This window comes from Amphiura filiformis, chromosome 12 (assembly GCF_039555335.1).
Source record: "Amphiura filiformis chromosome 12, Afil_fr2py, whole genome shotgun sequence".
Classification (NCBI taxonomy): domain Eukaryota; kingdom Metazoa; phylum Echinodermata; class Ophiuroidea; order Amphilepidida; family Amphiuridae; genus Amphiura; species Amphiura filiformis.
The window spans coordinates 54,000,178-54,015,151 of NC_092639.1; the positions used below are offsets into that span (position 1 = coordinate 54,000,178).

The 14,974-nt window shown below is 32.6% G+C and overlaps 1 protein-coding gene across 2 annotated transcripts in view; it reads right to left on the reverse strand.

Annotated features, from left to right (window-relative positions):
- Positions 1-14,974, reverse strand: part of LOC140166419 (protein henna-like) — a 51,073-nt gene that overhangs the window by 10,994 nt on the left and 25,105 nt on the right. For both annotated transcript variants that reach the window (XM_072189874.1, XM_072189875.1), the window contains 2 exons: positions 3,315-3,403; positions 2,028-2,095 (listed from right to left, as the gene is read on the reverse strand). In XM_072189874.1, coding sequence (XP_072045975.1) covers positions 2,028-2,095; positions 3,315-3,403 — 157 coding nt within the window. The remainder of the gene's footprint in view (positions 1-2,027; positions 2,096-3,314; positions 3,404-14,974) is intronic.

Here is a 14,974-nt window from a genome sequence, read left to right on the forward strand (position 1 = left end):
CAAAGGTGCCAGCCAGGTTAAAATGAACCATAAGATTCTCATCTTTCTGATTAACCCGGCTGGCATTTCTGAAATTTCTGGCATTTTTTAAAGTCCCAACTTCACAAAAGCGCACATCAGTTACACAATTTGCAAAGCACAGTTCGCATAGGTACTGGTGTACGATATCAATCCTCGATGGTATGAGTCCTGCCTATTACAAGCTGATCAGAGTATAGGTGCATCTTTTGCCCGGGGGGGCCACTGGTCATTGACAAGGGGGTATCATGCGTGGCCAAAAAATCACGTAAAAAGGGTCTTTTTTTCACGATCAGGCACTGTACGCACGTGTCGTGAATAGGGTGTCAAAAACATGGAAATTAGAGAAAAAAGGGTATCTTTTCACAACAGATTTACGTATTTAGGGCCCGGCCCATACACCAGTCCTTCATAAGTTTCATGTCCTTCATGTTTATCCCTAGACTTGACTGTGTAGTTCTCTGTTTAGTCCATAAAGATTGCCGACTTCGCCCAGCTGGCCTGTTAATATTTTTCCATTAACCCATTCAATGCTACATGCACAACCCTACAACATTCAATGGTGATGTACACATGCAGTACATTGTACATGCACAGCACGTGTATACTCTGATTTTAAGAGTTTCAATTCCAAGTCCAAAGTTTCTCATTTCATTTTAAAATATTTTACTAGTATTTGAATTTTCTATCTTGTATTATGGATAAAAATCAAGATTTTCAAGCTAATTTTCATGTTGTATACAATTATTTAACCACAAATATCTACGGTAGATGATTGATTGATTTGACCTGTGACCTATCCACAAAATAAATAAATAAAAACATGCATGTTATTATCGTCAAAAGCATCATATTTTTGTCAGAATTTTGTCACAATAAGTGATCTTGATTTTATTTAAAAAACTAATTTTAAACTTTTGAATAAATTGTGAAAACATCAAATGAATATTAAAAGGTAAGATGGATATGGTGCAGAATTAAAATACGTTTTTGGATTGGTATCAAATTCTGCAGTCATACACGAATCCTGCAAGTCTTGGCTGAACTGATTGAGCACCATGCATCTCAGTCGCTATATACCGACTTATTTTCATCCTAATACTTTATTCAACTTATGAAATAATACCACTATTATTCATCCGATTCCTTCCAGAAGTAGGCCTTAATTGTTGTCAATTTAAGCTTTTAAAATAAATTATTAATAGGGCCTATTAGGCCTATGCACTTTTCATCTTTTCGCAATAAGGCCTAGGTCATAAAAAAAATCTGACCACTATTTTATGATTTTTGTCTCACTTTGAAACATGATTTGTAGGTCTATAATAATATTTGGAGGATGGAGAATAAATTGTCGAAACTTTAATAGGGCCTACAAAAATGATATAATTTCACATTTCTTGACTTCTTTTTCTCTATTTTCTTTTCTTCGTGTTGTTTTTTCTTAGTTAGAGTTTTGTAAATTTTCTTTTCATTTAATTCCCTCTTAGGCTCTCTGATAGGCCTACTATAAATCAGCTTAAAATAATGTAACGTTTATTTTGTAATTTTAAAATAGGCCTAGCTCATATTCTGCCCTGGTAGCAGAGCCATTCTGAGTTACTATTAAAGAAATCAATGAAAATGGAGCTTCAAGTAGTAGGCCTATTACTTGCTTAGGGTGTCGAAAATATATGTTTTACTTGCTAAGGGGTAAAAAAACGCCAATACTTGTTTAGGGTAGGATATTACACTTGTTATACTTATTTAGGGGTGTATTTTCAGTCGTTGCACATACTTGTTTAGGGTGCTTTTTGAAACTCCATGGCCACGCATGATACCCCCTTGTCAATGACCAGTGGCCCCCCCGGGATCTTTTGCTGGTATCAGCATCAACCTACAGTGCAAACATAATTCCAAATTCCACAAAGCGTATAGTATACGCACATTAAAGGCACCACTTGCAACGCATTAGCATAAAAGTGATGTCACAACTGAAATTGAGGTAAAACAATGTATAAAGTGGTACTTACTGTTTATAGTGGAAAGCAATATCTGCAAATTCCTTGCGCCGTGCTCTGTATACAGTATCTGTGAAACCCTGCAACCAACATAAAAATATGTGAGGTGATTGAAAAACAGCATTCTAAAAGCTCAAATTTGTGAAGCTGTAGGCAAGTAAAACAACCATGCTTTGGCATTTCTAAGTGGATTGATTTTGACTGAAATGTTTTGAGAAAAGAAATATTTGTAAAAATTTTAAGATTTTTCAAGCTTTCTTTGAATTTTTAGCATCACTTTTAGAAACAAATAAATCCCACAGGACCGACCCTACTTGAAAAGTACATGAGCTGGTATACCATGGTGGTTTTTGTTTTGTTGTCTAAAAAATCATGTGGTGCTAAAAAGTCCCAAGATAAAGGCTAATCATTCAGAAAATTGCCAAAAAGTGATAACTTTGTCTGTGACAAACATGTGCATCTTCTATAATACTTTTGAACAATTGACCTCATAAAAATTGCCAAATTCCATTGAACAAAATTAAAATCATACCTGAGAGAAAGTAGTGAAGAAGTGTGGATCAGCAGATAATGGTACATGACCCTACACTTTATGGCACACATCTCTGTTATAAAAGTTCATCAAGGGTGCTTAACTAGTAGGGAAGGGATCCTAATTACACTACAAGATTCCTATTGGGGTTGCCTTCACAATTAAGTACACTGTCACCAAGATACCTGACTGGTGAACAAAAAGTACCTACATTGTACCAATGCTGCTGCTGCACAGAACCCACCAGCAGTGGTATTACACTAGTTCTCCCATGGTACTGCACAGTACCAGCAAAGTATTAGTGGCAATGGTGTACCTGTGCAGGTGGCCCCAATAGGAATCTTGTAGTGTAAGTTGAATAAGGTACTTGCATTGACATCTGACAGAAGTAGACCAAATTTGCCCTGTGGCAAAATTAGACCAAGTCATGCAGAAAACCTGCTCATATCTCTAAACAAGTTCTGCAATTTTCAGGTTGAAGTAAATTCTGCTTCTTAGGCATGATGTTGTTGGCTGATATAGGCCTTCTTAAGGCAATTATATTAGGAAAGGGCAAACCAGTATCTGAACAAATGATTCAATATGGTTGAGATTCAACTTACAGGGTGATCAGAATCCAGCTCTGATCCATAACTAAGGATGTTATTAGCAAACTCATCTATGTCTTGATGTTGTTGGCTGATATAGGCCTTCTTAAGGCAATTATGTTAGGAAAGGGCAAACCAGTATCTGAACAAATGATTCAATATGGTTGAGATTCAACTTACAGGGTGATCAGAATCCAGCTCTGATCCATAACTAAGGATGTTATTAGCAAACTCATCTATGTCTTGCATCTTGTTTGGAAACCATGGTGCTGCAAAAGGAAAAGGAAATACAACAAATTATCAGATGAAATAAACAGAGGCCTAACGGAATATAGTGTTCAGGTGATATGCTATTTGCTATTTTGAGCTGTACACCTTAGAGCTCATATTGAAATACCCTACCACGCTTTCACACAGAAAGAAGGCAGGATTCCCCTCGCTAAGCCCACGCCTCAGGAAAGCTCGGTCATAAAACGGATTAATGGATTATATGCATCAGTGATACACCCTGCCTTTTGAAGTGGTCCATGACGAATGGGAAGAAAACAAACTGACTATGGCTCATCGCACAACCCAGGAAAGCGTGCTCCTAATTTAAGTGGCTAATGGCAGTGTTATAATCACACAGGATTTTAACAAAAGAAAGCTAGCATAGGAAAGCTGCAGGATGGCACACACCTTCCTGTGTAAGGGAATTTCAATATGAGCCCTTAACTTGACACTTATCACCGAGTTAGTCGTAATTTTCAAAAGTTGCCAAACAAAATCACAAGGATTACAACATTACTGGATTATTACTGACCGTAACCACACCATGACAGGCACTAACTGCCTTTCTCACAGTTCCCCTGATTGGTTAATAAAATGATATAATCATTTGAGTAACCAATCAACATAGAGTCTTTAGATCTACAGATTTACACTTAGTCCCTTTCAGCCCTACTGCCTGGGCCCTACTTACTATTCTCACCACATCTCTGATTGGCTCCATAGATAATATAGACCTCTTTGTATAACCAATCAAAATAATTCTGAGACCCTTTTAGAGGCCGATAATTTGGCCGCTGGGTGTCAAATATGTCATTCGTATCCACAAACCAGGCCAAGTACTTCTGGAATTTGACCCAAATAGCTCTGACTTTATTCAAAATAATCACTAAGACTTCAATGCCTTGAAATTATTTAAAAACACCAGTAATTAACGCATATTCCTTAACCCTAAACCTACCCGTGGTTTTTGTGCTATCGGAAGGGAAAGAAGGAACGAAAAAGGAGAGAAGATGAAGAAGAAAGTCACTTGGCACCCCCGGGATTCGAACATCGGACCCCTCGCATGCCACGCAGAAGATCCCCAGCGTTTAGCTACACAGGTGACGTTGGCCCGGCCAACGATTCCCTGGGTATATATGGCTTGGTCTGATTGCGTCATCAGTACTATTTTACCATATAATGAATTTTTTTCGGATTCTTGGTTCACAAATGCAGGCAAAGTTTCATAATGCCCGCGCGGGTGACAAGAACAGGCAATTGAGTTTCAAGGGCCTAGCATCTGTATTGAACAAAAAAGTGTTCATGGATGGGCACAAAGTACTCACCCTCATACAAAATACCATGATATGTTATCACAGTTTCACAGAGCAATGTTAAAGGGGCATTTCGTGATCCCCAGCCTCATCCCCCCACTTTTCTCAAAAAAAGTTGAGATTTTTATATCACTGGAAACCTCTGGCTACATAATGTGTATGTACAAAATATTTCTTGCAGATTAATTCGTTTTGCAAAGATATCGTGAAATTTGAATTTCGTTCTGGTGCACCAGAACGAAATTACAACGCATTGTCTATGGAGCAGTGTAATACACATAATCATGCATAACTCGCAAACGCATAAAATCGGAATCAAATGAAATTTTGGGAATAGGCTTTTTTCGTGGATATGTACTGAAAAATGTCATAAAAAGAGGATGCTAGGATCACGAAATCCTCCTTCAAATATCTTAATTATATATACTAGCCTAAACCCACCAAAAGCTATAAACAAAATATCTAATAAGCTCTAATAATAGCCTTTTCAGAAACTATATGAAACTACAGTTATTACTAATATTAAATGTCAATAAAGTGTATATAACTACATGTATAACGAAAAACATCTACTTGCTTGCCCAATATTAGGTGCATATAAATATGATAAAATCAATTCTGTAAAAATTTTACGTTGTATACCATATGCTTAGGAACCAGGGGAGGGGGGCTTGGGGGCTCAGCCCCCTCAATAATTTTGGTGCAGGGGTGGAATACCTTTCAGCCCCCCCCCCCAATCATCCTACGTGAAGTTAAACATTTTTGATAAAATAGAAGGAAAATGAGTGTTTGTGACCTATATTTTGCCAAATTTTCAGCAGCCCAAATGTTGAATATCTTCCTAAGCCAATATATACAAATTTATATGATGAAACAAGCTTTATGACTGAAGAATATTTTATGGCCAATGTGACCAGCAATATCAAGTGCATAGTAATTTAGTTATAAATAGCTCTGCTATTTCTGACAAGCCACAATATACATAATAGACACAACCACATTTCCATGTCTATGGGTAATGGGGCATATTACTGATCCCCGAGGGACTCCTGAGCATAATGACATAATGAGCCACCTGAGAGTAATTGTTTGGACTAGGGTGACCTGGGTAATATAAAGCAAATTAAAATATCTCAGATTGTCAAAATGTTTGCTTTAACATTTATTTAAGCCAAGGGTATATGATTTTTTTTCTATCTCTCCTTTTTAAAAAGTCATCACACTTTGAACACCATGGATGCCATGGTAAGGCCAAAAAAAATTGTTGTGTTGCCCTCAACCGTTCGACCCTAAATCCTGAAAAATCAGGGTCGGGTTTTTTTTTTTTTTTGAATAATGATTTTTACAGATTTGTTCAAAAAATCAATGTTTTTCACTTAAAATTAATATTTTATTGAAAGACTAGTCTTTAATTGATGTCTAACAGGTATCCAGAAGTCAAAATTGACAAATGTCCCTAATTGAAGAAGCATTATTTAATATTTGAGTGGATTTTTACAAACTGAAGGTTTAAAAAAACTTTCCCATTTTCCCACTTGAGGGCAACACAACAATTTCCCATTTTCCCACTTGAGGGCAACACAACAATATTTTTTTTTGGCCTAAGGGCAGAACTATTGAAAGAATTACTTTCTTCTCAATCAAGAACAGTGGATACACCATTATAAATATATTTTTTCAGTAGAGCAACAAAAGTTAATGAAAAGCTGAGACGATAATACTTTTTAAAGACGATAATACCTAAAGTATTATCATCTCATCGTCTCAGATGAAAAGGCTCTACTTTTCACAGGATATTTTAGTCCATTAAAGTACACAATCAAACCAGAATTTCAAAACAAGATGTGATAGCCTCAGGCCTCCTCTTCGGAATCTTATAAACTGGGCAAACTTGTACATGGCCTCAACTCAAGACCCCCACTTCCCAAGAACTAAGTACAGAATTGTGTAGAAACAGTTCAGTTCACATACATGGCTGTCTCCAAGTTACCATGCACTTTTTAACCTTTTAGCTTCAGAGATCTTCAGGAATTCATTTCTAACTTTAGGAAAATTTGGTTTATGGATCATTGGTGCAGAAAATCATTCCAACAAAACCCCATAAAACTATGTACATCAATATAAAATCAAATGAATTCAATGATATGCTCATCTATCAGTACACAGTTCATTAACCCCAATAGGCTTCTACATGCATAGCATGACATTTGATTGTGATGGGTACAAAAACTCCATAATGTGAAGTCAACTTTTGAGCTATCAGTGTTGAATAGGGGTTTTTGAACTTTGCCGTTAAAATGAGATCATCTCGCTCACAGTGAAATTGGGTTATTTCAGATGAACTCCATACACCCCACATGAAAGATATGATCTTAATCTCCCACACAGGGGGAATAGATTTCAAATGGAATCACCTATTCAGGTAACCCCATTCGGAATTCACACTCCCTGTGTGGAAGATTAAGGATTAAAGTTTATATGGGGTGTATATATTTCAAATGGAATAGCCAGTTTTAAGGAAATTTGCACGGTTGATTTAGGTTTCACTATTCACTGAACTACAATAAAACAAACATCCTGATAGACACTTTTCACAAAACCATGATGCAATAAAATATCACTCACAATTCCGATACTATTTTGTACATTGTACACATGTATGTAGCCTTGGGCTATTGATACACAATGTATAATAAATTGTTATACAAAGTGATAAGTGGCAGATTGATATTGTATGAAATAATAATTTGTGATAAATGAAAAGAACAAATGATTGTAATAATACATAAATTGGGATAAATAGTCTATATTAAATCAATACTTGACATCACCCTGGCTGAAATTTGATACACTTTTGATACACCACTTTTGATACGTATGAAAAATGTATGAAATAAAAGGCTTTGAATTGGAACCCTCATTTCATACACTTTTATGTATCAAAACTGTATCAAATTAACATTGCATACACATTTTATACATATCAAAAGTGTATCAAATGCCAAGATAATGTATCAAAAAGTATCAAATGAAATGTATCCTTTCATTTCATACATATTTGATACATAATTATATCAAAAGTGTATCAAATAAGCAACTGTATCAAATCAGGGTTCCAATTTAAACTGTATCAAATTAGCGTTCAAATTTTTATCCTTTCATTTCATACACATTTCATACATAATTTATATCAAAAGTGTATCGAATATGTTACTGTATCAAATGAGGGTTCCAATTTAAACTGTATCAAATTTATGTTCAAATTTTTATCCTTTCATTTCATACACATTTCATACATAATTTATATCAAAAGTGTATCGAATATGTTACTGTATCAAATGAGGGTTCCAATTTAAACTGTATCAAATTTGCGTTCAAATTTTTATCCTTTCATTTCATACATATTTCATACATAATTATATCAAAAGTGTATGAAATATGTAACTGTATCAAATCAGCGTTCCAATTTAAACTATCAAATTAACATTAAAATTTTTATCCTTTCATTTCATACACATTTCATACATAATTTATATCAAAAGTGTATCGAATATGTTACTGTATCAAATGAGGGTTCCAATTTAAACTGTATCAAATTTATGCTTCAAATTTGTATCCTTTCATTTCATACACATTTCATACATAATTTATATCAAAAGTGTATCGAATATGTTACTGTATCAAATGAGGGTTCCAATTTAAACTGTATCAAATTTATGTTCAAATTTTTATCCTTTCATTTCATACACATTTCATACATAATTTATATCAAAAGTGTATCGAATATGTTACTGTATCAAATGAGGGTTCCAATTTAAACTGTATCAAATTTATGTTCAAATTTTTATCCTTTCATTTCATACATATTTCATACATAATTATATCAAAAGTGTATGAAATATGTAACTGTATCAAATCAGCGTTCCAATTTAAACTATCAAATTAACATTAAAATTTTTATCCTTTCATTTCATACACATTTCATACATAATTTATATCAAAAGTGTATCGAATATGTTACTGTATCAAATGAGGGTTCCAATTTAAACTGTATCAAATTTATGTTCAAATTTGTATCCTTTCATTTCATACACATTTCATACATAATTTATATCAAAAGTGTATCGAATATGTTACTGTATCAAATGAGGGTTCCAATTTAAACTGTATCAAATTTATGTTCAAATTTTTATCCTTTCATTTAATACACATTTCATACACATTTCATACACAATTTATATCAAAAGTGTATCGAATATGTTACTGTATCAAATGAGGGTTCCAATTTAAACTGTATCAAATTTATGTTCAAATTTTTATCCTTTCATTTCATACATATTTCATACATAATTATATCAAAAGTGTATGAAATATGTAACTGCATCAAATCAGCGTTCCAATTTAAACTATCAAATTAACATTCAAATTTTTATCCTTTCATTTCATACACATTTCATACATAATTTATATCAAAAGTGTATCGAATATGTTACTGTATCAAATCAGGGTTCCAATTTAAACTGTATCAAATTTGCATTCAAATTTTTATCCTTTCATTTCATACACATTTCATACATCATTATATCAAAAGTGTATGAAATATGTAACTATCAAATCAGCGTTCCAATTTAAACTGTATCAAATTAGCGTTCAAATTTTATCCTTTCATTTCATACACATTTCATACATAATTATATCAAAAGTGTATGAAATATGTAACTGTATCAAATCAGGGTTCCAATTTAAACTGTATCAAATTAGCATTGAAATTTTCATCCTTTCATTTCATACACATTTCATACATAATTTATATCAAAAGTGTATCGAATATGTTACTGTATCAAATGAGGGTTCCAATTTAAACTGTATCAAATTTATGTTCAAATTTTTATCCTTTCATTTCATACACATTTCATACATAATTTATATCAAAAGTGTATCGAATATGTTACTGTATCAAATGAGGGTTCCAATTTAAACTGTATCAAATTTATGTTCAAATTTTTATCCTTTCATTTCATACATATTTCATACATAATTATATCAAAAGTGTATGAAATATGTAACTGTATCAAATCAGCGTTCCAATTTAAACTATCAAATTAACATTAAAATTTTTATCCTTTCATTTCATACACATTTCATACATAATTTATATCAAAAGTGTATCGAATATGTTACTGTATCAAATGAGGGTTCCAATTTAAACTGTATCAAATTTATGTTCAAATTTGTATCCTTTCATTTCATACACATTTCATACATAATTTATATCAAAAGTGTATCGAATATGTTACTGTATCAAATGAGGGTTCCAATTTAAACTGTATCAAATTTATGCGTTCAAATTTTTATCCTTTCATTTCATACACATTTCATACACAATTTATATCAAAAGTGTATCGAATATGTTACTGTATCAAATGAGGGTTCCAATTTAAACTGTATCAAATTTGCGTTCAAATTTTTATCCTTTCATTTCATACATATTTCATACATAATTATATCAAAAGTGTATGAAATATGTAACTGCATCAAATCAGCGTTCCAATTTAAACTATCAAATTAACATTCAAATTTTTATCCTTTCATTTCATACACATTTCATACATAATTTATATCAAAAGTGTATCGAATATGTTACTGTATCAAATCAGGGTTCCAATTTAAACTGTATCAAATTTATGCTCAAATTTTTATCCTTTCATTTCATACACATTTCATACATCATTATATCAAAAGTGTATGAAATATGTAACTATCAAATCAGCGTTCCAATTTAAACTGTATCAAATTAGCGTTCAAATTTTATCCTTTCATTTCATACACATTTCATACATAATTATATCAAAAGTGTATGAAATATGTCACTGTATCACATCAAGGTTCCAATTTAAACTGTATCAAATTAGCGTTGAAATTTTCATCCTTTCATTTCATACACATTTCATACATAATTTATATCAAAAGTGTATCGAATATGTTACTGTATCAAATCAGGGTTCCAATTTAAACTGTATCAAATTAGCGTTCAAATTTTTATCCTTTCATTTCATACACATTTCATACATAATTTATATCAAAAGTGTATCGAATATGTTACTGTATCAAATGAGGGTTCCAATTTAAACTGTATCAAATTTATGTTCAAATTTTTATCCTTTCATTTCATACACATTTCATACATAATTTATATCAAAAGTGTATCGAATATGTTACTGTATCAAATGAGGGTTCCAATTTAAACTGTATCAAATTTATGTTCAAATTTTTATCCTTTCATTTCATACATATTTCATACATAATTATATCAAAAGTGTATGAAATATGTAACTGTATCAAATCAGCGTTCCAATTTAAACTATCAAATTAACATTCAAATTTTTATCCTTTCATTTCATACACATTTCATACATAATTTATATCAAAAGTGTATCGAATATGTTACTGTATCAAATGAGGGTTCCAATTTAAACTGTATCAAATTTATGTTCAAATTTTTATCCTTTCATTTCATACACATTTCATACATAATTTATATCAAAAGTGTATCGAATATGTTACTGTATCAAATGAGGGTTCCAATTTAAACTTTATCAAATTTGCGTTCAAATTTTTATCCTTTCATTTCATACATATTTCAAACATAATTATATCAAAAGTGTATGAAATATGTAACTGTATCAAATCAGCGTTCCAATTTAAACTGTATCAAATTAGTGTTCAAATTTTATCCTTTCATTTCATACACATTTCATACATAATTATATCAAAAGTGTATGAAATATGTAACTATCAAATCAGGGTTCCAATTTAAACTGTATCAAATTAGCGTTGAAATTTTTATCCTTTCATTTCATACACATTTCATACATAATTTATATCAAAAGTGTATCGAATATGTTACTGTATCAAATCAGGGTTCCAATTTAAACTGTATCAAATTAGCGTTCAAATTTTTATCCTTTCATTTCATACACATTTCATACATAATTTATATCAAAAGTGTATCTAATATGTTACTGTATCAAATGAGGGTTCCAATTTAAACTATCAAATTAGCGTTGAAATTTTTATCCTTTCATTTCATACACATTTCATACATAATTATATCAAAAGTGTATCAAATATGTCACTGTATGAAATCAGCGTACCAATTTAAACTGTATCAAATTAGCATTGAAATTCTTATCCTTTCATTTTATACACATTTTATACATAATTATATCAAAAGTGTATCAAATATGTCACTGTATCAAATCAGCGTTCCAATTCTAATGCTGGCCAGCTGGACCGCCCTATTTTGATACATGCCATTTGATACACCTTTGATATAGTTTTTGATACACTTTTGATACAGTTTTTATACACTTTTGATAGTTTTTTTGATACACTTTTGATAGTTTTTTGATACACTTTTGATACACTTTTTTATACACTTTTGATACACTTTTGATACACTTTTGATACAGTTTTTATACACTTTTGATACAGTTTTTCAAATTTCAAAATTGGTCCAATCAAGCTCAAATTCAACAAGAATTATCCGTACATGATCTAAACATATTTGCAAACATTAATGACCCCAAAGTGAAGGGGTCAAAGGTCAAATTTTGAAATTAGTCTAATCAAGCTCAAATTCAACACTGCCCTCTACTGCTAATGCTGACCTCTAGCACTTTCCCCCATCACGGAGCAGCTCAATGCACTTTCCCCTGTCAACGTTCAAAATTACAACGCAATAGGATAAATGTGTGAGAAAGTCTTGCAAAAAAGAAGCAAAACCCAACCAAAATGGAACATACATACATCAGAAGGCCTGCTTGGAATGCAGTGCTTGTCACTGAAGTTGTTACCCTCAATAAAGAGACAAAAAGGCTACCAATAACATCTACTATACAGGCATGTGCTATATTCATGCTTAATACATATACATTGAGGCCCTATATATAATATATAGTAAGCTTACCTTATCAGAACAAAGTCAGATATTTCCTCTTTAATCACAGTCCCTGATTACAACTACATTGTAACCTAATGTGCAGTCTACAAGCATGTTTGTATCATCATCATGATAAATAAAACACCATAATTTGCTCTAAAATACAGTACATTTCCAAATGCAAATCCTGGTGTTAACTGCATACATGCCACATGGGCAAATTTGAAAATGATGAGTCATTATCTAGACATGTGATCAGTTATTGATACAGTTTTGATACACTACAAAAGGTCAGTTTATGAAAGCCCAATTTGATACACTTTTGATATACCTCTAGCCACCCAAAATAAACTAAGTCCAATTTAATACACTTTGATACACTAAAAAACAGGCAAAGTCCAATTTAATACACTTTTGATACACTGTATGCAGCCAGAATTTGACTAAGTCCAATTTGATACACTTTTGATATACCTCTAGACACCAAAAATTAACTAAGTTCAATTTGATACACTTTACATACACTAAAAAACAGGCAAAGTCCAATTTAATACACTTTTGATACACTGTATGCAGCCAGAATTTGACTAAGTCCAATTTGATACACTTTTGATATACATCTAGCACCAAAAAGTTCACTTTGATACACTTTACATACACTGAAAAACTGCAAAGTTCAATTTGATACACTTTTGATACACCACAAGCATGGCCAAAATTAACTAAGTTCAAATTTGATACACTTTTGATACATTTTTGATACAGTTAGGTGGTATTTGATACAGTTTTGATACCTTATATTTTCAGTTGATACATTTTCAATACACCTTTGTATATCAAAACTGTATTAAATTGCTGTTTGATACAGTTTTAATACACTTTGATACACTTTTGATACACTTCTTGCTGTATAGAATTTCTGCTAGGGCAGGAAGTTGACATAATAATTTGAACTGAACTGTCAGCACTGTTCAGAAACAATCACTGAACCTACTGTGATATTGGTGTCATGTGTATCATCATAATTATTCGAAAAACAAGCACACAAATTTCCCGTATTAATTTTTGTATTGGCGGGATTGGGAATATCAACTGCAATCAGTGGCGTGTTCACTCTTACTGGAATCAGGGATCCCTGCTGGAATTTAAGTGCACCAATGAAGTATGTTTTCTCAAAAGTGCAATTTATGCATTTTAGTATTGAGAATGAAAATTCTAAATGCCAAAGCATAGACTTTTTAAATAGTGAAAGTCTTGTTGAGTCAAAATTACAACATATGTCCTCAGAGCCCCTGGCTGCAATATGTCACACATGATCTGGCCTTGAAATATGCAGATTAAAAATATTAAAAAATAGAATTTTTTTATGTGTGTTCAAATAATTTTATTATTTTTTTTGCATTGATGTTGCAACGCTGTCCTTGTCGAAACTAGATGACATCACCTGTATTTTATACACCATACACATGCATGTACATATCAGAATGGTCTTTGTATAAATCTTTTTGGGTAGGGGGTAGGGGTTAAAATTTTCTTTTGGGGGTTGAGATCCGGGGTTGAGATAGCAAAGTAACAAACTTTATTCCTTTGATACTTAGTTAGTGTAGAATTGTATGGGTAAAAAACAGTAGACAACACATGTCTGAATGATAACACATGTATATTTGAATGCAATGACCTTTGGTTATCTTGATATCATGCAACCATGTGATCATAGATGATGTGATGCACCCAACCCGTCACCTATCGTCTAGCAAGGGAACACACTAAATGATTGATGCTTGTGAAATACCCCGAAAAGTAGTAGAAAACCCTGAAAACAGCGTGAAATTGGGCTGAAAGTAAAATGGCCCCAAACGGCCTGAAAATCAATAAAATTGCATTCACTTGTTTGGTAAGCATGCTTGTCACAAAAAATGTTGAAAAGGGGTCAAATTTTGACCTGCTCGACATGACGACACCTCCAGGAAAAGGGCACTTTTTTAGGCTATTAACTGTTAATGTTCGTTGTTTCGGGTTGTATGAATATTTCAACCCGTCTTCGACATATAAAGGGTCACTTATTTGCAGAGTGTTCATGATCTGATCTGGAGATGGTTCTGGAGATGGTTCGGTACACGAGTAATAAACCAAACCCCTGAACAAAGAAAATGAATTAGTGTAGTTCCAGTGTATTCTCTCTGGAATAGTTACTCATCTGGGGGTTTGTCTTATGCCATTTAGGGCGTAAAATATCTAATATCTTATGCCAATAAGGGGTGAAATTTGCTACCCCTCCCCTGAATATGCCATTTAGGATCCAATGTTGAAATGCT